Below are 27,032 nucleotides of genomic sequence, written 5' to 3'. Positions count from 1 at the left end.
AATAAGTGCTGTCTTCTAATTATATGGCTAAAATATTTAACTAAGCTTCAGCATTTGTCCTTTCAATGAACAGGATTTATTAATTTCTTTTGGTATTGACTGATTTGTTCTCCTGGCTGTCAAAGGGACTCTCAGAAGCCTTGTCTAGCACAATTTGAAAACTTCAACTCTATGGTGGTCAGTTTTTCTTATAGTCTAACTCTTATAGTCATCATAACATTGCAAGTGGAAAAATCTTAGTTTTGATTATGCAAACTTTTGTTGACAAGGTGATGTCTTTGCTTAATATTTAGTATGCTGTTCAGATTTTCCATAGCTTTTTTCCCAAGGAGCAAGCATTTTTTAATTTCATCACTGCAATCACCATCAGAAGTAATTTTTGAGCCCCAAAATGTAAAATCTGACACTACTTCCATATCTTCTCCCTCTGTTTGCTAGGAAGTGATGGGATAAGTTGCCAAGATCTTAGTGTTTTGATGCTAACCTTTAAGTCAGCTTTTACACTTTATCCTTTTCCTTTCATTTATCATTTTCCACCAACAAAGTGGTAGATATCATAGATTGTTGACATTTCTCCTGATAACCTAATTCTGTTTTTTAATTCATCTAGCCTGGCATTTCACACAATGTACTCTGCAAATAAGTTAAATAAATAAGTTGACAACGTACAGCTTTGACATACTCTTTTCCCAATCTTAAATCAATTAGTTATTCAACATTTGGTTCTGTTGCTTCCTGACCCACATACAGGTTGCTCAGAGATAAATAAGATGATTTGTTCCTCCCATTTATTTGAGGACTTGCCACATTTTGTTGCAATCCACACAGTCAAAGGCTTTAGTGTAGTCAAGGAAACAGAAGGAGATGTTTTTTCTGGAACTCACTTGTTTTTCCACAATCCAGTGAATGTTGGCAATTTGGTCTCAAGTTCTTCTGCTTCTTCAAAAATCAGCCTCCACTGCTGGTAATTCTCAGCTCATATATTTGTATGATTGGAAATCTTGTGCCTTTGAACTACATTTCTCAGGAGCCCACTAACTTCCTGTCGTTACATGCTGACATAGACAAAGGATAAATTGGGTAGAGTTCCTGGTCTTGCTCTCTTTGCTTCTTGTCAGTGACATTGGTAAATCAAGCTGTGTAAATGCCAAAACTGTAAGGATAATTTTTAGTGTTTTGACTTAACATTTAAAATAAGTGGTTGCCATGGGAAATTCCCAAATATGAAAATACCCAAGTCAGCTGGGATTTATGGAGATTTTAATTAATAAAGAGAGAAGGAATTAAGGGAAAGAGAGAGAATTAATTAATACTGCCCTGGCTCAGGCTGAGCCAAGTAGTAGAAAAAAAGGCCTAGGCAAAAATGGCCTAGGCTTGAGTCGAAGGGAGAGCAAGTCAGTCTTTTTCACTCATCACAAGATTGTCTCCAAGCTGGGTTCTTTCACTCCAAACTGAAATTACTCTCCAAACTGAATTCAATTGTAACTGAATTCAATTGTCCCTCAAGTGTTCCTTCGTCTCCTTTTAAAGAGATTTTTCTCTTATGTCACTAAATTTTCACATCTACCAATCACAGTAGACGCTTTTTTCCAGGACTGCCCATTCTTCATTTTCACCTTCTTTGGTTTTCACCTTCTCTGGTTAGATTAAATCTTCTGAGTATTTCACACCTCTTTGTTAAGCTTGTCTTTTGTAAGTTACTTGAACTTTTAGGTACTAATTTAACCTTTACAGGTACTTAACACCTTTTTGTATTAGATCTAAAAATAGACCTATCTTAAGGTTCTAGCTTCGCTATAAGGTATGAGTTAAGTACCTTCATTGTTCAATCAGGAGTTTACAACTTTTATCTTCCCCTAAAGCATGTCTGAGTAGGGTGGAGTAATTTTAAAAATTCACAATCCCCCCTGATGATCATTGGGAGACTAGTCTTCCCATTGATCATTTAACATAATCATCTTGTGGTCCTAAACACTTTTAACTATAGATGTATACAATATTCAATTTCTAAGAAGAAATTACAGTAGTTAGGGAGAAATAAAAAAGAAAGAAAGCAAAACCAATGTTTTGCTAGGCGCATTGACAGAAAGCCAAATTAGGGACAGTCCCTTTGGCATAAAAGTGTACATTTACAAATAAATGTTCAACCAAACTTCAGTTCAATCAACCACACCTAAAGTTCATTCTTGATTAGTCATGGGTCCAGGGTTTTATTTTGTTACCTTTTAATTTTGTTACTTCTAGTGATCGTTAATAAATCTTATAAAATATAATATTTTAAGTCAGTGCACATAAGACTTGTGATATTCTATATTTCATCCAGAAGTTATTTTTTCTCTTTTATTTGGATTTCTTGATGCTTTTAATTTTCTTTGCCAAGCGATTCATATAACTCATACCTGGGCCATGTATCCCTGAGTGACCCCTGTGTTTGTTAATATTCTCCTCAAGGGGGGGGGGGTGTATTATTATGCTATAATGCAAACTGTAAATTCTTTTGAGAGTAATTTCAGGATAAGAAACATGCTACCTCTATGAATCCAGAAAGTGAACTGTTTGGAGAAGGTGCCATGAAGATGCCTGCACAGACCACATGCTGTGCCAGAAGATCCAGAGTGTTTGAACAGGTAGATTAGTCATGGGCAGTGGTTTTATTTTGTTTTGTCTAGTGATTATTAATAAATCTTTTACTATAAAACATAATATTTTAAGTTATTGTATATTAATTGTAATTTTTACATATTGCTGAAGCCTAGCTGGCAGAATCATTTTTTTAATTTGAAAATTTTTATTTAATTAATTGATTTAGAATATTTTTCCATGGTTACATGATTCATTTTCTTTCCCTCTCCTCCTACTACCCTCTTCCCATTAGCTTGCAGAATCTTAAGTATAACTTTGCTGGTATATGAAATGAACACAATTGTTTGATAATTTGAATATTTGCTGGCATTGCCTTTCTTTAGGCCTGGGATATGAAATGATCTTTTCCAATCCAGTGGCCACTCCTAAATTTTCCAAATTTGCTAGCATACTGAGTGCAGCCCTTTAACAACATCATCTTTCAGGATTTTAAATAGCTCAGCTGGAATTCCATCATTAGCCTTATTGGTTTTTTTGTTTGTCTTTAAAACCCTTACCTTCAGTCTTAGAATCAATACTGAGTATTGGTTCTAAGGTAGAAGAGTTATAAGGGCTAGGCTTGAGGGTTAAGTGACTTGCCCAGGGTCACACAGCTAGGAAGTGTCTGAGGTCACATTTGAACCCAGGACCTCCTGTCTTTGGGCCTAACTCACAAATCCACTGAGCTACCTAGCTGCCCCTCCTAGCCTTATTGTTAGCAATGCTTCCTAAGGCCCACTTGACTTTATTTTCCAGGATGTCTGTCTCTAGATCAGTAACCACAGCATAGTGGATATTAATGATATTAAATTCTTTCTTGTGTAAAGATTAAAATTAATATCCAGTACTCCAAGTATTATATTTAATTATGTTTATTAAATATTTATCTTGAAGTATAAGGATGTAAGGCTAGCAAAACCAAACAAAAAACCCCAACAAAAACCTCTCCTCCCTCCTCCACCATGGAACCAGAGAGATCAAATGGGCAGAAAAAGCACCCAAAACTCCTCCCACGTACAGAGCCACACAAACAGGAAAAGGAGAAGGGGATTGTGGGAAATGTAGTCTCTAGGGTTCAAGATTCTAAATCAACACCGTTGTATAGTTTTTTTCTGTACACTCTTGCCACCTCTTCTATTTCGGTTAAGTCCCTACCATTTTTTCTTTTATCAGACCCATTTTTGCATGAAATGTTCCCTTGACATCTCTAATCTCTAAAAATCTCTTTAAAAGGACTCCTGTCTTTCCCATTCTATTGTTTTCTTCTATATCCTTACATTGCTCATTTAAGAAGGTCTTATCCCTCCCTGTCATTTCCTGAAATCATCCATTCAATTGGATGTGTTCTTTCCTTTTCCTTTTTTCCTCATTTATTTGTAAAACTTCATCAGACGGTCATTTTGCTATCTTGTTTTTCTTTTTTTTGGGGGGGGGGGAGATGATATTTGTTGCTATGTCCTGTATAATAATGCAAACCTTCGTCTATAGCTCTTTAGCACTCTATCTACCAGACTGAACCCCTTATATCTGTTTATCATCTCTACTTCCTTTTCATAAGGGACACAGTTTAGGTCATAGCCATATTGTCTGATGGTTTCCCCTACTTTCTTCAATTATGTCTGAATTTTGCAATAAGAAGCTCAAGATCTGAGCCACAGCCAGTTCCATATTTTGTTTTAACTTACTATAGAGAGCTTCTTCACCTTTGGCTACAAAGTATATATCAATGTGATTTCAATATTGACTATCTGGTGATGTCCGTGGGTAGAATTACCGCTTGGGTTGCTCTAAAGTCTATCATTATTACTGGAATCATAATAGCTTTTTGTCACCATGCCACCCAATGAAAATTTGGAAGGGAGCTAGATTATTTCTAAGCACGGCATGGTTTTAAATAATCAGTATTTTCTAGCAACTACTACATGGGAGTTACTTTAATAGCGAAATAAAAAGCTATCTGTGTCATTCTTGTAGATGACATGGAGGGAAGAGAGCTAGCAGTAGGAAACTGGGGATGCTGCCTTTTTTATATTGCAGCACTTATTTCTGTCGTTGGTGAAATAGAGAACAGAGCTCAACAAGATGTGGTAGAGGATCGTAATGGAATACTATTGTGCCCTAAGAAATGTGGAGCAAGATGATCACAAAAAAACTTGGAAAGACTTCTATGAAGTGATGCAAAGAAAAGTGAACAGAACCACGAGAATGCTGTACATAGTAACAACAATACTGTACAATGATCAACTGAGAATGACAACTATTATCAATGAGGCAAGGATCCAGGACAATTCGAAGGGCCTCATGATGAAAAAGGATTTCAACTGCCATAGAGAAACAGAGTCCAAATGCAGACTGAAATATATACTCTTCACTTTATTTCCTCTGTGAAATTTTCTAATGTAAGCAATATGTGTCTTGTTTTGAAACATATTGAACATGGAAATATTTGTATTGTATGATAATGTATGTATAGCCTATATCATATTAATTACCTGTCTTGGGGAGGGGGCAGAGAGGGAAGATGGATCATAAAATGTCAGAAATGACTATTAAAAATTGTATTGAGGAGGCAGCTGGTAATGGACTGAGAGCCAAGCTTAGAGATGAAAGGTCCTGGGTTCAATTCTGGCCTCAGACATGTCCTAGCTATGTGACCCTGGGCAAGTCACTTAACCCCCATTGCCTAGCCCTTACTACTCTTCTGCCTTGAAATCAATACACAGTATTGATTCTAAGATAGAAAGTAAGGACTTTATATGAGTATATACACACACGTACATATATACATATTACATGTAACATATATACACTGTATGCATACACACACATAAATAATTGGGAGGTGCAGCTAAGTTGCCCAGTGGTTAGAGAGTCAGGCCTAGAGTCAGGAGAACCTGGGTTCAAACCTAGTCTCAAACACTTCCTGGCTATGTGACCCTGGACAACTGCCTAGCCCTTAATACTCTTTTGCTTTGGAAGCAATACTTAGTATTGATTCTAAGGCAGAAGGTGTAAAATTGGACTTGAACTCTGGACTTCAATCCCCACAATTCCTTGCTCCACTTTCCCAGAATGCTTTGTAATCTCACCTGGGCTGAGATTGAGAAGGTATTTAACCTGATTGCAAAAGCTTTTAGCTCTCCATTGGACTTCCGTTTTGGAGGAGATGTGACTCTTTCCATAATGTAGGTGAGGTTGTGTCTAGGCCTCTCTGTGGCCTGGACACGTGTTTTCTTATCCTGTATTTTCTTTAATCCTTAATCCTTAATAAACCTCTAAAAAATATAATACTCCTTGCAGAGAGAAACTAATTTCTACCTGCCTCAGTCTCCCCAATATCACTAAATTTTAATCTTTACAAAGGTAAGGGTTTAGTAAAAAAAAAAAATTGTATCAACATATAATCTGGAAAAAAAAAGGAAAAGAAAACACTGCTCAGAGCTGTGAAGGAAAGACTGAAGAATAACTTCAAGGGGCAACTCAGGACTCAGTGGATAGAAAGCCAGGCATAAAGAGGAGATCCTTGGTTCAGATCTTGTCAGACACTTCCTAGCTCTGTGATGCTGGGCAACTTAACCCCAGTTGTCTAGGCTTTCCCACTCTTGTGCCTTGGAACCAATACTTAATATCAATTCTAAGACAGACAGTAAAGATTTATTAAAAAAAAAAGACTCACTTCAAATGAAACCACAGAACTATAAAGCAAAGTACATGCATGGTTTTTTACTTCTTTGTAAGTGAGGGAAAGACCCCAAATGTTTTTCTTTTTGAAGAAATACAGTGAAAAGAGAGAAGGAACAGGGAAGTCCTGACCATAAAGAACAAGTAAGAAAGGTACCAAATTATACCTGGGTATATTTCCTTTAGAAGTGTTTTATGCATTTTTAACAAGTTCAGCTAATTTCAGAAAGAGCAATCCTTCTATTTAAAGTATTTATGGGCCCAGATAGAATTTTATCCATACAGGCAACTCCCAGTGTGGGAACTGCTTTCCACCCCAACAGATCAGCACCTCTTCTGGAACTTGAAGAGTTTTAGAGGGCTGTCTTGAGAGGATCAATTTGCCCACCAACACAGAGCTAGTCAGGGTCAGAGTCAGGATTTTAACTCAGATCTTGCAGTTTCCAAAGCTCTCCCTCTATTCGTGGCACCAGAGATGCCATCCTGGTTCACTATGTCTCTGGGAAGAACCTAGTGGGTCAAATGACAAATCAGGGCAACTATAGCCACCTGGTGGTAGCAAACACAAATGACAGGTTCCATTTTCAATCTGGGCGGATCAATCTGCAAAAATTCAACTGATGAAAGAATCCCCTGCTAGACTTGAGGCAAATAGGGAGCTTCCCACCTACATTTAAGTGATGCATTTGAGATAATTATTTGAAAAAGCGATGTGAAGGGCAGAGAAAATGAAAGCTGTCCTACCAGGAACTGTTCCCAATGGGAAGATGAATCAGAAACGAAGATAAAATATCCCTGAAATTATAAAGCTGAGTAATCACTTATACTCACACATTTTCCAGGTACAAATCTACCCAGAGGAGGGAGCGTACACCTACACACTGAGAATTAACATGATTCTTTCTTTTTCTTCTCTACCTTTAGTAGGTTAAAAGCTTTTTGGGAAAGTTTGACAGTCTTAAAGGCTGAATTCTAAATTGTGAGTATAGGAAAGTAAGCAATTTTCACTTGTTTATGATGGACTAGTTTTTGCCAAAAACATATTGATCAAATAAAAGTCTATTAATTTTCTTCCCCAGAGGCTCATGAAAACTATTTAATTTCTTTTATGTACTTAAAATAAATTACTTACTGGCACGAAACTGAATGGTATAGTAGAAAGAGTACAGGTTCTACACTCAGAGGACCTGGGCCCAATATAACTCTTGACGTACCCTACTTGGACAACTCTGGTTGAGTCCTTTCCCCTCCCTGGGCCTATTTCCTCATCTGTAAAATGAGAGGGTTGGCCTAGATACCCTCTGAGACTCCTTCTAGCTATGATCCTATGAAATTTATCACTGAAAATAAAGCTCTTAGGTGTATCTATAGGCTAGATGCATTCCTCAAAATTGGTTGTAAAGCAAATTTCTGTATACTGAATCTTCATACAACTGAAAAAAAAAACACTAACAGAATAAAACACATGCCATAAAATGAAATGGAATAAACATACAGTTAGAAATGTGGCTATTCTTTATAAATCAAAATAATTGCTCACTAAATATTAATAAACCACAAATAACAAAAGTACAAAAACCCTGTACCCAAATTTAAAATATCTCATTTGTTCATTCAACAAATACGAGTGGATAATGCATGCAAGGGGTTGGGAATCATGGCCAGATAGGAAAAGATGTGACATTCAGATTTTATCAAGGTACTGGTAATTTTGCTGATTTCTTTTTCTTTAAAAAACAGAAATGAAGGATTCCTCTCAGGGAGTGAGGAAGGAAAAAATAGGAAATCTAGGTGATGCAACATCTAAAAATATCAATAAAAATCTATTATCTTAAAAAAAGATGATACCTTGTCTTTTCCCTTAAAGAGCCAGAAACCTTTGCCATGATCTCTTCTGCCTGGAGTTCCTTGAGTGGGATAAATGTCCTATGCCTAACCTGGTCTTTAAATTCAGGGCTAACAGATGTTAATTATTTTCTTTCACAATCCTTCATTTTTATCTCTTTTCTCTCTATTTGTCATCTGTGATTTCTGTTAACAATTTTTTCCTAACAACTGCATTAAAATAGCTAGTGTGTTGGTTTTAGGATATTTTGTGGTGAGAAGCAACTTTTTTTTGCATGTGATTTGCCAACAAAATACTTATCTGACAAGGCAATATATAACACCACTATGGATTAAGAGCTGGAGAAGACCTCAGAAGCCATCTAGTCCAACTTCATTGTTCAGATGATGACACTGAGCCATGATGAAGGGATGAATGGGGGCAGGAAGTGCTAAAAGATTTGCTCCTGGTTACAGAAGAGTATCAGCTACCTATTCAAAGAATTATCATTCTTTAATTGCTGTTTGAAATTCCACAGATTTTTTAAAAATCTCCAATAGAAATATGGAATAATAACAAATATTGTCTTGAATCCTATTTATGGGTCAGGTGAACACTGCAAACACAGGCCAGTAGGAGCAGATTTAATTTCAGTAAATCCCTATCTTGGTTCTCTGATTTGTTTTCATTATATCCTTTCATCAACAGGATGCTAGAAGAGTTTCATTGGAGAATCTGGCTCCCCAACTGGGAGGGGGACAGGTAAAAACATACACATAGAAAATACAAAAAGCTTGGCAATGTGGTGAACTTTTCCTATTCTGTCTTGAAACTTAGAAATTTTAAAATGCTCAACCTATACGAGGAAAAAGAATACATCTATGTTGAAATCTTTTACTGATATTGGGAACAACACATACAGATATTGATAAAGTTATCGTTTGGATTGCATGATCATTAATTTATAGCTGGAAGAGACACTCAGGGTTACTAGTTCAACTCCATTATTTTGGAGTTGGGGAAACCAAGGGGCAAGAGGCTGAAGTGACTTGTGCAAGTTCACACAGAGAGTGGGTGACAGAGTTAGGGTTGAACCTATGGACCCAGGTCCCCTTATTACAAATCCAGCCTTCTTCTGCACTGGACACTTAGGAACAGAGCAAATGGTTGATGTTTACTGTCATATGCAAAGGAGACTTGGAAAACTGAACTCGTCATTCTTTCCCTCAAATAGCGCTGTTTTTTTCCTTTGGGAAGCTATTTGATTTCCAAGTGACTGTCAAAGAAACTGTAATGCTTACCTGTGCTTGACCATTTTTTGTGCATTACAAAAGTGGCTCATGAATCTTGCATAGAACAGATGCATCACTGCATGCTCCTTTCCTCCAATGTATAGATCCACAGGCATCCAGTGATTGGCCACAGCTTTGTCAAAGGGGCTAGAAGAAAGGGGCAGAAGAGCAAATAAGAGCACATGCTTGTCAGGCAGGAATAACTCTTCAGTTCTAATCAGGGAAGCATAATTCTATCTGAATATCCCTTATCTCTTAAAATAAATTATATCAAGGAATGATAACTATATTGTTCTTTTAACCATAGTTTAATTAAATTTTTTAAAATTACAAATAGAAGTAATTCTTGACAATTGTTTTCCAATATTTTGCAATTTAGAATCTCTCCACCCCTCCTTTCCTTATATATATATATATATATATATGTTATATAGATTATACCAGGGCTTTCCTTCTAATCATATTTTAACCTATGTTTTAGTTTTTCTAATCATGGCAGCTAAGTGATTCAGTGGATATAGACCCAGGCCTACAGTCAGGAACCTGAGTTCAAATCTGGCTTTCAGACACCTACTAGTCGTGCGACCCTGGACAAGTCCCTTAACCCTGTCTGCCTCAGTTCCTTATCTGTAAAATGAGCTGGAAAAGGAAATGGCAAACCCTTCTAGTATATTTGACAAGAAAACCCCAAATGGGGTCATGAAGAACTGGATGTGACTAAAACCACTAAACAATATAATAAACATCATATTTTAAAGAGGAAAGATTATTGTAAAATAGAAAAAATGGGCCAGGATTCAGCTAGTGCTAGTAAATGCACTGATATGTTTTAGCCAGTGTAATAGCCATGTGATTCTTTTTGCACAAAAGAGACCATCTCCACTGTGCATGACAAGATTTCCTTTTTAAGCTTGGACTTGTAATGTCATCGGGGTAGGATTTCGAGTGTGGATGCTTCTTCTGGTCATTCAGCACTGCAGCTCCCCCAGAATTCCTTTTCAGATTAGCACCTAAAGGAGGTGCCTTCTGGATTCTAAGACCCCTCGATCTGGTCTAACATGGCGCCTCTCATGATAATGTGGTGTCATGTGCACTGATGGTAAGAAGGGACTCACCGCAGAGCTTTGAAAAGGAGTTTGAATATCCATCTGCTTCACTTCAGTGCTCTCCTCAGTTTCCTCATTTACAAAGTGACTGGCAGTGGGGGAGGGTACATAAATTTGGCTTCCTTTCAGCTCTGACTGATGGAGGGAAGTGACCAAGCATGTCAAGGGCCTCAAGATCATGCCCCATGAGGACGTAGATTTGGAGAGAGGAGGGTGATTGATGATAATCTACAAAGAGTAGAAGGTTTGACCCCTGGAAAAGGGATCATCCTAGTTCTTTTTGGTCCTATGTAAACCTCAAAATTCCTTAGACTTATAAATGTTGGAAATTTCACCATTGGGATATTTCATACTTGGAAAATTTCTTACTGATAGTCTATTGGAATGGGAACCCCATTGGCATGGGAGGTTCCTTCTCTTCCCTTCTTCAGATTACTTTAGGACAGAAACCTTTTGCTGAACAATGGAAAGGACTTTGACCTATGCTTAAGCATAGAACAGGAATTTCTTTGAATCATGATTGATTTTAGAATTGATACAATGGAGATACTTGGAATAAATCTCCACCCTATTCAGTCCTAACAGGATTGAGTAAGGGCTGCAGCCTAGATCAAAGATTTAATCATTTGAAAATATGACCTTCAACAGACATGTGCAAAAGCCAGAAACCTCTGGGCGGTCCTGGGTTAAGCTAGAGCCTCCATTGGCACAGGGAAATTGATGAACAGTGATTGGTAGATGGGAGAACTGAGAGGAGGAACTTGGATGGTTTCCTTAAAGATAGGAGACTGGAGAAGGGGGTGGAGGAGTTTGGTCGGGGGTGATTGCGGTGGACTCGGAGAAGCTTGCGCTGAAGGAGGCTGAAGGTGGGGGCCTCTGAGACTGTTTCTCCATTTTGGTCATGTGAGTGATAGGGACTGATCTCTTTTCTTTGCCCCAGCTATCTAAGGGCTTGGGCCTTTTGGCCCAGCCTAAACAGAAGGGGTATTTAAGCCCTATTCCCTTCTCTCCTTTTTTCTCTCTCTCTATCTCTAATTTCTTTCTTGCTCCTATTGTAATTAAACTCCAAAAAAGGCTGACGGCTGACTTGAGTTTTTCATTTAGGAATTACATAGCTGAATTCCTTGGCGACCTTAAATTAATATATATCAGTCTTTTAAAGTGATTCTATTGTAACACCTAGGAGGCAAAACTAGGATTAATAGGAGAAAATAACAGAAGCACATTTTAGCTCAGTGGCTGTCCAAAAATGGAATTGCCTATCCTAGGAGTAGGGAAGGGGCTCCTCTTCCCTGGAGGGCTTCACATGGAGGTTGTGGTGACCACTAGTCAAACGTGCTGTGGGTGGGTGGGAGTAGTTACTGATCAGGTCTGTTCTGGAGAGCTTTGAGATCCCTTCCCACTCTGGAATTCTGTGTATGTTAATTTTATGATCATCTACAGGTTTTATTTTTGTTACTGGATAACTGAGGTTTTTAGAGTTTTTGCCATTAGAGGGCAATGTGGTTTTTACAACAGAGAAATAGATATTAAAAGAAAAAAAGCTGGACATTTCAAATCTGAATTTTAGTCTTATATTAAAGGACTGCTATGAAAATTATTAGCCTACTGAGTGGAATTATGCCTTTTTAGGGTGAACTGTCAAAAAATAATGTGACGGCTGAGCTCTTGTACAAACTTTATTGATTCAGATGTTCCTTCAACAATGCAGTCTTCAGTACATCCTATGAACTTACTGAGTGTAAGTAGATTATTCTCATAAAAATGAGAAAGAAGGTATGTAGGGTGGTTGTTGTTGATGAACTCTCTGATGCCTCTTCTCAGCATTCATAATATCCAGGATTTTCCGTGTGCCTTTGGCAGCTTCCCTTATTTCAGAAACCTTGAAAATTGATCCTTCAGCATCCCATCCAAGTTGTAGCACTTACAGCACATATCTGTGCTAGGCACCGTTGTTCTCATCTTTGTGGTCTTTAATGCCTCCGCTTCTGCCTCCTCTATGAGCACACCTGAGACTGTAATGTTAGCATTCGAGGCTGGTGATTCTACTGAGTATCCTTGATGGTGAAAATACTTGCTATAAAATAATCTGCATTTCCCCCCTATTTTTCTTCTGCTTGTTATCCTTCCATTTTCATTTAGGAATGCCCTCAGGTTGATTTTGGTTAGGTGGGTAGTGCCAAGCTTTCCTTCTGACCATCTATTTCTGTGTGTGAGTGTGTATGTAGAATTTTTCTGTCTCTTCTTCCACAACGAATGTTAATGTATAAGCTGCAATTATTCTCATGGTCTTTGTGCAAATACGTGCTATGTGCATTGTGATAAGAGCCGTGGCCCAGGAGATGGTGTTTTTTGTTATCTTTGGGCATAAAATAAAATGTACTCTGACAGTTCCTTTCCTGGCCTTCCAGAGTGAGGCTGTGAGCTGAATGGTCCTTCCGATTAGCTTTAACTTTTTACTTTTTTCAACCTGAGAATGTCAGGATAGCCAGGTCTTGGCTCTTCTATTAAAGGGGCTCCTAAACTTTTTGGTGTCATGGAATGGATTTGGATCAAGGTAATGGATCTGCACTTTCATTAGCATAGGAAACTCCCAGGGAGAAAATTTCCTCTACAATACCTATCAGCACCTACCCTTTCAAATTATAGTTGTAGGGATCTGCCTGGGGTACTGAGAGGTTCCTCACAGCCACCATCTGTTAGAGACAGAACTTGAACCCAGATCTGCTTAACCCTGCCTGAGGTCAATTCTTTCCATTGTGACAAGCTACTCCTCTCTCTAGAGTTCAAAATATTAGCCTTTACAGTCACTGCTTCAGTTACATTCATTGCAAACTGCTAGCACTTGACATGGTAGCAGTGCAGTTATGACACAACAAATAAAAATATGAAATATTAAAACATTAAATGGAATAAAACATGAGAAGAACCATCCAGAAATGAAAAAAAAAAAGAAGGGGGGTGAAGTATGAACAAAGCAGGAACAGGGCACAAAGGAGCACAAAGCTGTAGGCGAGGCAAGGCTTTTCCTTCTTCAGTTCTCAATTCTTTGGTCCTATCAGGCTGAGGGTCTAAATGAATCACCAGGGAGAACACATTCCAAGCATTTCAGGGACAATCTAATGCTCCCAGGAAAGACTTTGATTTGTAGCTTTTCCCTGTGAATCCTGGCAGGCTGGTACTCATATGCGAGAGGCCTACAGGACTATGCTAGAACTACAAATTAATTGCTGCCTCTTTGCCTAGATAATGGTTTAAAATATTCAGCAAATTATAATTATTGATCAGCTGCCTAGTCATGGAAGATTGGCAATTTAATTTGGGGAATGCTTTTGTTAACATTTCTGGAAGAAACAAAATGTAATCAGGAAATTTGCTTTAATCAAGGTTTGCCAGAACCCTTCCAAGGGTCGAGTCAAGAACTATACTCATGTTATTGCAAAACAGCCTGAACAGCAAAGAAGCCGGCCTCTATTTTTCATTCCTTAATACAGTCGATATTATTCATAATAATGTTTCTCCACCTAATGAGGCTGGAGATTTTTTTCTACTAGTCAGTGCTTTGGAAGTATTTCCAGGAATGCTGACCAAAGGTTAGATCCCTGAGTGAAACATGGGTCATGGTCCTTTTTTCTTTTTAACTCATTTCTGTGTGTCTTGAACTAATTACAAGGACCATAGAAATAAATGTTGCCCAGGCAATGGAGGAATCCTGGGACTGGAAGAAACCTTAGAGACCCTCTAGTGTAAACTATTTCATGTCTGAGGCCCAGAAAGATGAAGTGACTCATCCTAGTCACAAAGTAAATAAAAAAGAAAAGCTGTGATTTGAATACAGATCTTTTGGTTCTAAATGCAGTGCGTTTTCTAGTATACCATCCTTACCCTGTGGAGAGAGGAAGCAGAAAAGCAAGAGGGACTTTTTTACTGAAGTACACTTATTTTTTTCAAACTCTTACCTTCTGTCCTAGTAACAACTCTAAGAGAAGGGTTAAGGCTAGACAAACGGGGTCAAATGATTTCTTCAGAGTTTGCCTGAGGCCAGATATGAGACCATGTCTTGACTCCAGGTCTCGGGATTTACCTACTGGGCTTCCTAGCTGCCCCCAAGATAGACTTATTTTGCAAGTAATAGAGTGAGGGGCCTATTTCTACAATTTTGGCTTGAGGACGTAGAATTTGAACTTAGGCCCCTAAAAGGGAAAGTCAATCAGTCCTCCAGGCCATGAGCAAGTATTTATTAAGCACTTAGGTATGGAGGCAGGAGATGGGATGCTGGGTCCAAGGAAGGTTTTAGACGAAACTGGGAGAGCTGAGTGCTGCATGGATACCATCTTGTTGCTTATTTTCACTGTTCAGTAAAAGAGAACCCAATGATTCCCCTATGGGCAAGGGAGTTTACCTGTGAGTATTATGTGGGTCTGTATATCTGAAGTAATACCAGGCTGAATCGACAAAGGTGTCCATGGTGTCAGTCTCTCTTTTGGCTGCGCCTTTGCACCTGGAAACAGAGAAGACTCAGGGTCAGAAGTTTTCTACTGGCTTTTGAGGAGAAAAAAATACTATAGAACAAAACCATTTTGAAATTTGATTTTACAACCATTAGATTGGCAGAGATGACAAAAAAGAAAATGACAAAAGGGACTACAGAAACATGGGTACAATAATGTAAAAGAACCCTCAAATCCACAATCAAACTAGCCCGTAGGCTCAACCCTGCATGTCTTTATTTATTTAAACTCTTTCTTCTGTCTTAGAATCAATATTAGGTATTGGTTCCAAGGTAGAAGAATGCCAAATGTTAGGCAATGGGGGTTAAATGACACACAGGTCACACAGCTAGAAGTGTCTGAGGTCAAATTTGAATCCAGGACCTCACGTCTCTATAGGCCTGGCTTTGTATCTATTGAACTATTTAGCTACCTGCCCACCTGTTTTTAAGAGAAGAAGGAGGGTAGATCTAGTAACCTCCTGAAAGCAACTCCTTTTTGTTTTTGAACTCCGGGGCTCTAGCAATGACAGCCAGGAAATTCTCTGCTATTAGTTTGTTTGAGAAGTGTCTCTGAGGGAAATTAGTTTCCCACACTGAGTGCTTTTAATCAATATTAAAACTATTTTTTTATTTTGGGAGATAATCAAATACAGGCAATATTTTTAGATGTAATCTGAAATAAAGGTTATTTCACATTTAATGTTAATGTGTTTATTATATAAGTTAAATTGAACATGCTATAATACCCTTTTCAAAAAATTATATTGAGATATAGTTTTTATATCGCTTATATTTCCTACTGTATTCCTCTCTTCTACCTTTCAAGAAAGCCAAATAATGGTCTGTTTATTCAATGGTCAAAAATTTAGAAGACAATAAAACTTGCCAAGTTAAAAAATGCTGATGATGTTCTATCTGTTACCTAGATACAAGACTGACCCCTTTCTGGCATATATGACCTTGTTGATTTTGTAAAATGTGACTCTTTGCACTTGGGCAACCATTAATAATACGTCACAGCCTACTTTCTCCTGCTATGAATGTCTTTGGCTTGATTATTCTTTGGGTCATTTACAATTTTTATTCATCTGAGACTGAGGTGTTCCAACATTACATAGCAGCATTAGTAGGCTACTGGCATTAAAAGAGATGGATTTTCATGGCAGGAATCCATTGAGGAGCACTGAAAATGCTGTGTAATTTCTCAAAGTTCACCTAGTCCAGTCCATTCTTCTGCTCCTTTTCCTTTCTAGGCTCAGCACACTGTCCATGGTAGGATCCATGCCAGGTACCTAGACAGATGTGCTAACCTGCTGCCTATTCAACTCTATGTCACAATTGTTATTCAATTTTTCCTTTGTGGCTGGTCAGGCTGGTCTCTTTTATCTTTTAATTTTTATTATTATTTTTTAATTTGGAAAATTTTATTTAATTAATTCATTTAGAATATTTTTCAATGGTTCCATGATTCACCCTCTCTCCCCACCCTCCCTCATAGTCGATGCCCAATTCCACTGGGTTTTACATGTGTCATTGATCAAGATCTATTTCCATATTATTGATATTTGCACTAGGGTGATTGTTTAGAGTCTACATCCCAATCATATCCCCACCGACCCATTTGGTCATCAGTTGTTTTTCTTCTCCGTTTTTGCTCCCACAGTTCTTTCTCTGGATGTGGATAGCGTTCTTTCTCATAAGTCCCTCAGTGTTGTCCTGAGTCATTGCATTGTTGCTAGCCTCTAAAGTATGTTCAGCCTGCCCTATCTGCCAGGCATATAACCAACATGCATATCATGGAAAAGCCTTTGGGGGACGTCCTCTGGCTTTACACACCTTTTGAACATCTACAGATAGATTTCATAATGATGCCAAAGGCTGGACGTTATAAATTTTGTCTAGTAATTGTAGATCAACTAACCAGATGGCCGGAAGCATTTCCTACGACCCGAGCCACAGCAGATTTTGTTGCAAAGATACTTTTAAAAGAAATTATTCCTCGTTTTGACCTGCCAGCACGTATTGACTCCGATAGAGGGAGTCATTTTACCGATTCTGTCTTAACCCAAATATATTCTTACTTGGGGATAACTTCAAAATTCCATGTTCCATATCACCCCCAGAGCTCAGGCCAAGTGGAGAGGATGAATAAAGAACTTAAGACTATGATTGGCAAATTATGCACTGAGACCCATTTAAAATGGCCTGAAATTCTCCCTCTGGCCCTATTTTATCTTAGAAGCAGGCCTAGAGGAGACTTACATATTTCACTATTTGAGATGCTTTTTGGAATCTGCCTATACAGGCTAAGCCTTTCTCCCCGGCTTATACATCGCTATTAGGGGGAGATATTACTATTGCTTCCTATATACAGGAGTTACAGCACAAACTACATGAACTTCATGAATACGGAGCTGCAGTACAACCTGGACCATTAGACTTTTCTCTGCATGACCTGAACCCAGGAGATAAAGTTTATATCAAGAATTTCAAGCGAACTGAAGCAACTCAACCTTCATGGGAAGGACCATTCCAAATATTATTAACTACTCCAACATCTATAAAGATTGGAGAAAGAGACTCTTGGATTCACTGCTCACATGTGAAGAAAGCATCTTCTGCTGAGACTGATTGACTCTATCCTATCATATGAATTGTGACTCTATCTTATCATATGAATTGGAGATAATAATCCATAGACAAATGGATGCTGTTTTTTCAAGAGCACATTGAATTATTGATTTTTTTTCTTATTTTTCTTATTTCTTTTATTTTTTGATCAGAATATTTGATTTTTTTCTCATTTTTTGTACTGAAGGTACACATAATTAATATTAATATTATTTTTCCCTGCAGTAATACAAGTTAATATATATACTCTTGCTATAATATCAATATATGCCTAAAAGCTTTAAACTATGGGAACCTGCCATTTATTGATAAAATATTATAGGACTGTGATTAATGTTTGTGTCTGATTCCAGGAAAAGGGATAAAAACAAGGAGCACAGACTAAACCTGAATAGTGCCAATAGAGCACACAAGAAATATTAAAGTGAGACTCAAGGTTGCGACACTTAACTTATGTTTAAGTCGTAGGACTTCCTTGTATCTACACTCTTTACGAAGTACTCAAACAAGTACAAAGCTTGACTATCATGCTGGCTCCCTATATCCCTGATGGAAGAAAAAAATCAGACGAGGGAATGACATTTCCCCATCAAAATAGAATTCTAATTCTTTTCTTCTTATATTATGGCAACTTCCTGTAGTCTTGGCTACAAATGGCTAAGTGAAATATTACTGCATTCTGTCCTACATACTTGTGGGATAGAAATTACTTTAAACTGGACCTATACAAGGCCTATTTTGAATTTTTCTTATGTTTTTGATTATTTTTCTATTCTTTTGATAATTGACACATACACCCCCATAACTGAACATTACATTCTGAGCTAAACTTGATATTTTTTAATACTTACTTCAGGGGGGATTGTATTTTAATTTAGATTCTAAGAATTTTTGAATTATTTTTTGTTTGAGATTGTATTTTTATAAAAACCCAAGAATTTTGAATTTTGTTTAAGATTTTACTGTTATAAAAATTCAAGATTTTGATTCTGTTCGAGAAAAGATCTTCAAGAAAGAAGCTTGAAACTTTTATATCCAGAGAATGAACTGTTGCAGAAAGATGCCGAAAACCTACACTTCATCAAGAAGATCAAGAATGAACTTTGGATATGACTGATTGGACTGAACTTTTGATTGAACATTTATTGTAATTGTACACATTTATGCCAAAAGGGACTGCCCCTAATTTGGCTTTCTGTCAATGCGCCTAGCAAACATTGGTTTTGCTTTCTTTTCTTTTCTATTTCCTCTCTCACTATTCTAATTTCTTTTAGAAAATTGAATATTGTGTATATCTATACTTAGAAGTGCATTTAGAACTACAAAATGATTATGTTAAATGATCAATGGGGAGACTAGTCTCCCAATGATCATCAGAGGGGATTGTAAACCTTAAAATTTCTTAGACTTATGAATGTTGGAAATTTCCCCATTGGGAAATCTCATACTGGAAAAAATTTCCTACTGATAGTAAGAACTCTATTGGAATGTGAACCCCCTTGGCATGGGAGGATCCTTCTCCTCCCTACCTAAGACTACTTTAGGACAGAAACCTTTTGCTAAACAATGGAAAGGGCTTTGACCTATGCTTAAGCATAGAACAGGAAGTTCTTTGAGTCATGATTGATTTTAGAATTGATACAATAGAGATACTTGGAATGACAGAACCAGGTCTTGAAACTACAATCTCCACCCTACTCAGAGTAAAAGGATTTAGGAAGGGCTGCAACAAGGATCAAGATTTAATTATTTGAGAATATGACCTTCAACAGACACGTGCAAAGGGGCAGACCTCTGGGCGGTCCTGGGTTAAGCTAGAGCCACCATTGGCACAGGGAAGACATGGACAGTGATTGGTAGATGTGAGAACTGAGGGGAGGGAACTTAGATGGTTTCCTTAAAGATAGTGGGGTCTGAGGACTGGGGAGGTCGAGAGGTTTAGCTCTGAGAGGTTGTGCTCTGAGAAGGCTTGCTCTGAAGGAGGCTGGAGGTGGAGGCCCCTGAGACTGTTTCTCCATTTTGGGCACGTGAGTGATAGGGACTGATCTCTTTTCTTTGCCTCAGCTATCTAAGGGCTTGGGCCTTTTGGCCCAGCCTAAACAGAGGGGGTATTTAAGCCCTATTCTCTTCTCTCCCCTTTCTCTCTCTCTCTCTCTCTCTCATACCTTTCTTCCTCCTGTTTGTAATTAAAAACTCCATAAAAGGTTGACTGCTGACTTGAGTTTTCATTTAGGAATTACAGAGCTGAATTCCTTGGCGACCTTAAATTAATATATATCAGTCTTTTAAAGTGATTTCCTTGTCACACTATGAAAGTAAAGATGAGCCTGTGGATCATCTTGGTTGCCTTAGTTTGGGTAACAACACTGTCTGTGATCTCTTCTATTCTTTTAGAATACTCTCCCTTTTTGAGATAGCTTGAACATAAATGCCTAAAAGCCCTTAAAATGATATTGCCTGCAATGCTGAGTTCCTCTCTGGCTATTTGGCTAGGTCCTTTTGTCTTCTCCAACTTGATCTTTTTAACTAGCATTTTTGAAAATAATTTTACCTTCTGTCTTAGAAATCAATGCTAGGTACCAGTTCTAAGGTAGAAGAGAGGTAAAGGCTAGGCAATGGGAGTCAAATTACTTTCTCAGAGTTGTACAGTTAGGAAGTATGTGAGGTCAAATTTGAACCCAGGATCTCCTGACTCTTGGCCTGGCTCTCTATCCACTGAGCCATGTAGCTGCCCCCTTAACTAGCATTTACCCTGCTTTACAGAGCATCCGTGAGTCCCAGTATGGTGGTGCCACTACCATTACAGATGAAAAAGAATGTCTTGGAAATGTTTACATATCTGGATTTTTTTTTTAATATGTATCAGTTATGTTCCAAATTTTATCTATAACAGCATCTATGCTAAGTTTTCTCTGGGTTCATTTTTCTCTTTGATTGCTTTTTCCATTTTTTGGTAAGCTTGGAAGGCTGAGTGGTCCAAGAGAAAGAATGCTTGATTTGGCATCCAGGGAATCCTAGCCTGACCCTGTACCACCTGTGTGGCCTCGGGCAAATTCTTGGAAGTTTAATATAAAATGAGGGGATTGGACTAGATGGCTTCTAAAGTCCCTTTCAGCTTTAAGTTTAAGATTCTGTGAGTTTTTAAAAAATTCTTTACCTCTATAATGTTTTAAAAACAAGTTAATATTATAAACTGGAGATACTCTTGGCTGTCATATCTCCTTTGGCAAGGAGAGTGGTAAATGTTTATTAGCTAAGGTAGTCATTATTCTTATTATTGTTTTAAACTCTTACCTTCTGTCTTAGAATCAATACTGTGTATTGGTTCCAAGGCAGAAGAGCAGTAAGGGCTAGGCATAGGGGTTAAATGACTTGCCCAGGGTCACACAGCTAAGAAGTATCTGAGGCCAGATTTGAACCCAGGAACTCTCATCTCTAGGCCTGGCTCTTAATCCATTGAGCCACTCAGCTGCCCTAATATAGCAATTATTTTTTTTTTAAACCCTTACCTTCCATTGTGGAGTCAATACTGTGTATTGGCTCCAAGGCAGAAGAGTGGTAAGGGCTAGGCAATGGGGGTCCAGTGACTTGCCCAGGGTCACACAGCTGGGAAGTGTCTGAGGCCAGATTTGAACCTAGGACCTCCCGTCTCTAGGCCTGACTCTCAATCCACTGAGCCACCCAGCTGCCCCCAGCAATTATTTTTATATCAGTTAAACTTCTCTAGAAAATGATGATGCCAATTAGTCAATGCATTCCTATTTATATTTTTGGAATAGGGAGTATATCTTATTATTTCCATCTCTCCACATTACAGATAAGAAAGTTGAAGCTCAGAGATATTCAATGGTTTGCCCAAGACTAATAAATATCCAAGCAGGATTTGAATTTACATCTTCTGACTAGTTTGGTGCCCATGATACTATTTTGGTTAGAAAGAGTAATATGAATTAGCACGGCTGAAGGTTGGCAAGACACGAGAAGGTATTACAATTCTCAGATATTAGGACAGGCCATTTTATATTCTCTTTTTTAAATTATAGAAGACACCCTAAAAGACATATGTCCTTTCCCACCTGGTATAATTTGTGGAAGAAAAGAATGGCATTAGCAGAAGGAAGAAGTTAAGTGTGTAGAGTAGCATTTGGGTAAAATACATTTTGATTTCAAGAAACATATTGTTTCTTACCTGGGGCAAGAACAGTTCATCCACTCTGAGGCTGCAGCTAAAGGGGACACTCCCTTGCCCGTGATGGACATGATGTTGGGTAAAGTCACAGGTAGGTCTTCCAAAGGCACAGGAACAGTTCCACAGGACTGGCAATGAATCATAGGAATTGGTGTTCCCCAGTAACGCTGGCGAGATATCAGCCAGTCTTTTAGTTTATTGCTTGTTAAATCTCCACCTACTCCATTACTTCTGGCTTTCTGGGTCAGGGCTTCAGAGGCTGCTTGCCTAGTCATGCCTGTGAACTAAGGAAGGGAAAAGAAACCATATTTTTCTATGGAAAAGCGTACCACACCCATAATTTCTCTTTCCATCTGACTTTTTTTTTCCAAGGGTCCTCTCCATAGAAGCTTTAAAAATATGCTAACATACCCTTTCCTGCTCAAAGAGGCATGTAAGCATCATCATTTGGTTTGCGTGGTACCTGGAAGGTATTAAGTGCTCAGAAAATGCTTGTTCTTTGCAAACCTTAAAGTGCTATTTAAACACTAGCTATTTTATAATAAAGGTGTTCCACATTTATTAGCACTTGATAACAAAGTCCCTTTTAATTGTTTTGTATCACTGGAATACTTTTGTAGATGTAAGTTTTGTCTTGCCGTGCTCTTTTATTATTTCCATAATAACAGGGAGGCCATGAGCCACTTTCAGCCCATTTTTGCAGCCAATGAAAGGAAACTTTTGTTTCTCTCCTCCTAATTAATCATCTTATTTCCATAAATTTAGGAACATTTATTTGTGATAAGTTGATTGGGTCTAGATTAAGCTTTTCTTCCTGACTATCATCATCTCCTTGGGAAGGAATATCTTTACAACCACAGTCATGTCTTGTTCTTGGTGTGGGAATATTCGTTAGAGGTTCAGGCCATCAACACCACTGAGGCACCTATCCATTCCATTGTGACACTTAATTTTTATGTCACAGAAGTAGTAACTATGTTACTATAAACAGAAGCTTTGTTTTTGTGAACGATTTCAATTTAAAGAGCACTTTATTGTATGTTCCTGGTGGGGTGAGTTTAGTACAAATAAGTGACTTGCCCCAGTACACTTTCTGACTCCAAGACCATAGTTTTTCTCTACACTGGCACCTTACTGAAAGAAAACAAAACAGAACAAAAGGAAAAAAGAACGTTTAGGAAATGAACCTTCTAAATGGATGACTTAATGTTTTTTTTTCTTTCAGAAGCCATAGGACACAATGGATCCAGGGTCAGACATGGAGGCATCAGGCCTGGATTTGAATTCAACCTCACTCCTCGCTGTCTGACAGTTCTGTTTCAATGTCCTCACCTGTAACTGAAGGGTTGAGTTAGATGGACTCTTGGCTCTCTGATAGCTCTAAATTAATGATCCTATAATCTTGGATAAATATGATTTATCACACTCACTCAACCTTCCATTTCTAAAATACTCTTCAAAGTGTTTTCAAATCCAATTTCTCCCTCAAAATAATCTTATGAGACAGCCAGGGTGGATGTCATTGTACCCATTTTACAGATGAGGAAACCAGGACTCAGAGAAGTTAGGAGATTTGTATCATAACATCAAAGAAACCTAAGCATTGGAAAATAATTGAGGGACCATTTAATTCAATCTCTAAATTTAATGAAATAATTCTTTTAGCTTTTTATAGCTTTCTTGTAGCCTGAGTGGCAACTATATATTTTAAAATGTAACTTCCTCAAAGAAAATTCTAAATGTTGTTACTTTTCATTTACCAATCTTTAGGAATGACATTTATTTTTCATTTACCAATCTTTAGGAATGACATTTATCTATACTTTCCAAGACCTTATTTGGATTGATAGTTTCAATTCAGGATGTTACGGCTTTCCACACCTCAGCATTACAGAATCCCATATTGAAAATGTGTGGCAAATGACTACTTTATTTAATAGGAGAAAATCTGGCCATTCCTCTGATCATAGTTGCTTTTAATTCTTTTTTTTTTTTAACCCATACCTTCCATTGTGGAGTCAATACTGTGTATTGGCTCCAAGGCAGAAGAGTGGTAAGGGCTAGGCAATGGGGGTCCAGTGACTTGCCCAGGGTCACACAGCTAGGAAGTGGCTGAGGCCAGATTTGAGCCTAGGACCTCCCGTCTCTAGGACTAGCTCTTAATGCTTTTAATTCTTTAGGCCAATTTCCACATTAAGGATTAAGCATTTCAAAACAATTAGAAATGGTAGCTTCAAACTCAGATCTCACCATATTTGCCCACCTTCAAAGCCTGTTTGTCTAAGGTTGCCCATGAATGGGCAGCAACATAGGGAAACAGTGGAAGGAAAAGCCTGGCTTCTGGGTCAGCTCAGTCACTCTCTAGTTCTGTGCTCCTGGGCAAGCCTGGGCCGTATTTCCTAGGTAACCAGGCAATCTTGAAAGCAGTCCTTTTATTTAAGCTATATATCTCTTCCCTATCACCTATGTTATGGTTATAATCCAAGGAATTCAATGTTACCTTCTCAGGATAAGGAAAAAAAGACAGCTTTAGGGAAACAACTGCATCTAGAAAGAGTACGGGTAGCCAAGTCTATATCGCTCTTTGGGGGGAAAAAAATAGGTTTAACTTGGCCTTGGAAGACTACAACATCAAGCAGTATGTCTTGTGGCTTGGCTCTGAGGCTCATACCCAAAGAAGGGATGGAGGCTAGCCTTGTGATTTCATTGGTACAGGGAACTCCCAGATGATGAAACTCCCTACGAGTGCTGGTTAGCACCTTCTCTATAATATGGTCTTCCAGAGTTATCAAGGGTACTTAGAAGAAATTAGATGATTTGCCTCAGATGACACAGCCAGCATATGTCAGAGGTGACACTTGAATCCAGGTCTTCCTGGCTCTGATGCCAGCTTTCTATTGGCTACCTCCTGCTCCTTTTGCTATTTTCAAAGAAATGGAAAGGAAAAGAGGAAAAAAAGAAGAGAGGGAAGGGAAAGGAAAGGAATATCACTGACCTCAGCAGAATTGATCAGTTTTTCAGTGCCATCTGTCAAGGTTTCTAACACTTCTGTGAAAGGCAGATCCAGATTTTGGGCTATTATGGCATCTTCTGAGTTAGTGGCAGGAATTCCTATCCAGAAAGGGAAAACAAGCAACAGTTTCCATGACAACACTTTGGAGGCTCTGTTTGATTCTTGCTGTATTCTCCAGGGACAAACAACTTTTGCACCATTGGAAAGATGGTTCTTCAATGTCAATGGAGGGAGTGTACTGATTTAAAACTTTTACCTTAGCTCACAAGGCTCTAAAAATCTCTCAGGGATTGCTATTGACAGTCAGTGTATAGTAATGTGCTCAGGAGCAGGAGGCTGACTACTGGATTTCAACCCCCTTCTAGGATAATGTCTTTGCTCTGGATGCTGAAGGGCAGTGCCCTGATCTTTCCCCAAGATGGCTCATTACCAAGAAAAATATTAACTTATAAGTAGACATTTATTTTACTTAAACCCATGCAATATTCCTTGTGAAAATATGGTTTCTAAAACCAATCTTTTGGGTGATAGGGTATTATCCTAACACTTTAGGGTTCAATGCTTCTAATTCTATAAAAAAGGGTAGCTAGGTGACACAGTGGATACAGTGTTGAACCTGGAGCCAGGAAGAACTGAATTAAAATCTAGCCTCACACATTTACTAGTTCGATGACCTTGGGCAAGTCACTTCACCCTGTTTACCTCAGTTTCCTCATTTGTAAAATGAGCTATCCTCTCCAGTATCTTTGTCAAGAAAACCCCAAACAGGGTTATGAAGAGTTAGACACAACTGAACAAAAACAACAGTCTATAACTACAAGTTTGTAGAAATCAATCCAGCAGGGGCAAATGTCAAAACTGTAATTCTTGAGGCATTCTTTGGTGCATTAGACCATTTTGTAGCAGTGAGGAAAGTAAGGATTATAAATTCTGAACTGGAAGGGAGTCTGGCTTACTCTCAATTTTGAAATGAGGAAAAAGAACTTGCCCCAAATCCTACAAGAAAACGGAGTAGAGCCAAGATATTTCTGAACCCAAGTTCTCCGATTCCAAGGTATAGCCTTCAGGGAAGCAGCTGAGGTTAGTCTTCTAAGAAGGACCCTCTGAACATAACCTTAGGGCAAAGTGTAGGTCTGTGGAAAGAGACCTAAGGGATAGGGGGGACCCAGGTATAAGAAGATGAAGGGCCCCAGGTTCTGCTTAAAAGCAACCAACTAACCAAAACAAAGTAGCTCCTGTGTTTCCTATCACTAATGTATTTTTAAAAGTACACTCTATATTTGGGCAATTATACTATTTGGAAAAAGTACTTAAAATTTGTGTTTGGCAATATTTATGTTTGGGCAAAGGCATCAGAAGGTAAACTTTAAGAACTGATAAGAACTGAATGTCAAGAAAGTATTTTGGCTGTAAAATAAAAAGATTTAGAAATGAAAGGGATCTCAGAGTTATTTCAGTGACTTGTCTTCTCATTTTAAAGATAAAGGGTCTGAGACCGAGGTTAATTGAATTGCTCAGGGTCACAGGGAGTAGAAGCATAAGATGTAGGCATTGAATTCAGGTTCTCTGATTCCAGAGTTGGCTTTTTCCATTATACCACAGAGCAACCTTTAGAAATCATTTGAGCAAGACTAACAATCAAACTCTTACCAATATGCCAAATAGGTCTATGTGACATAATTTCATCTCTCAGCCCTAAAATATGTGAAGATTGGATTTAGCTATCTCCTGATTATAACAGTGAAGATACTTAGCTCTTCCTTTATTGTGAAGATTAAATTGTAATCCTCTGATTATAACACTGAAGGTACTTAGCTCTTCCTTTATTAGGAAGATTGAATTATAATCCATAATCTATTTTTAGATTTTAGTCCCCAAAAGATGATAACTCAGTATTTTAAGTAGATCTACCCATTTTAACTACAAAAAGGTGTTAAGTAACTACAAGAGGTGAACTAACCAAAAAAGGTGTTAAGTAACCCAAAAGGTATAATCTAACCAAAGAAGGTGTGAACTAAAGATTGGGCAGTCCTGGAGAAAAGCATCTGCTGTGATTGGTAGATGTGAAATTTAGGGGAGGTGACACAAGAGAAAAAGATCTTTAAAAAGAGGATGAAAGGCCAGAAGGATATATTCGGTTATTCGATTCGAGGAGATTGAAGAGCTATCTGACTTGGAAGA

General features: G+C 38.1%; 1 protein-coding gene and 1 long non-coding RNA gene across 4 annotated transcripts in view; one reads left to right on the top strand and one right to left on the bottom strand.

The window, feature by feature from the left end:
* The window catches only part of LARS2 (leucyl-tRNA synthetase 2, mitochondrial), a 207,372-nt gene that overhangs the window by 36,407 nt on the left and 143,933 nt on the right, over window positions 1-27,032 (bottom strand). For all 3 annotated transcript variants that reach the window (XM_001379440.3, XM_016426424.2, XM_056800229.1), the window contains 4 exons: window positions 24,834-24,949; window positions 21,839-22,122; window positions 14,929-15,027; window positions 9,430-9,567 (listed from right to left, as the gene is read on the bottom strand). In XM_001379440.3, coding sequence (XP_001379477.1) covers window positions 9,430-9,567; window positions 14,929-15,027; window positions 21,839-22,122; window positions 24,834-24,949 — 637 coding nt within the window. The remainder of the gene's footprint in view (window positions 1-9,429; window positions 9,568-14,928; window positions 15,028-21,838; window positions 22,123-24,833; window positions 24,950-27,032) is intronic.
* On the top strand, window positions 22,834-23,267 carry LOC103093377 (uncharacterized). The gene is made up of 2 exons (XR_473555.3): window positions 22,834-22,890; window positions 23,064-23,267. It is a non-coding gene; the product is annotated as an uncharacterized LOC103093377 (long non-coding RNA).

Source organism: Monodelphis domestica, chromosome 5, assembly GCF_027887165.1.
Source record: "Monodelphis domestica isolate mMonDom1 chromosome 5, mMonDom1.pri, whole genome shotgun sequence".
Lineage (NCBI taxonomy): Eukaryota > Metazoa > Chordata > Mammalia > Didelphimorphia > Didelphidae > Monodelphis > Monodelphis domestica.
This window is presented reverse-complemented; position numbering and strand designations above follow the sequence as displayed.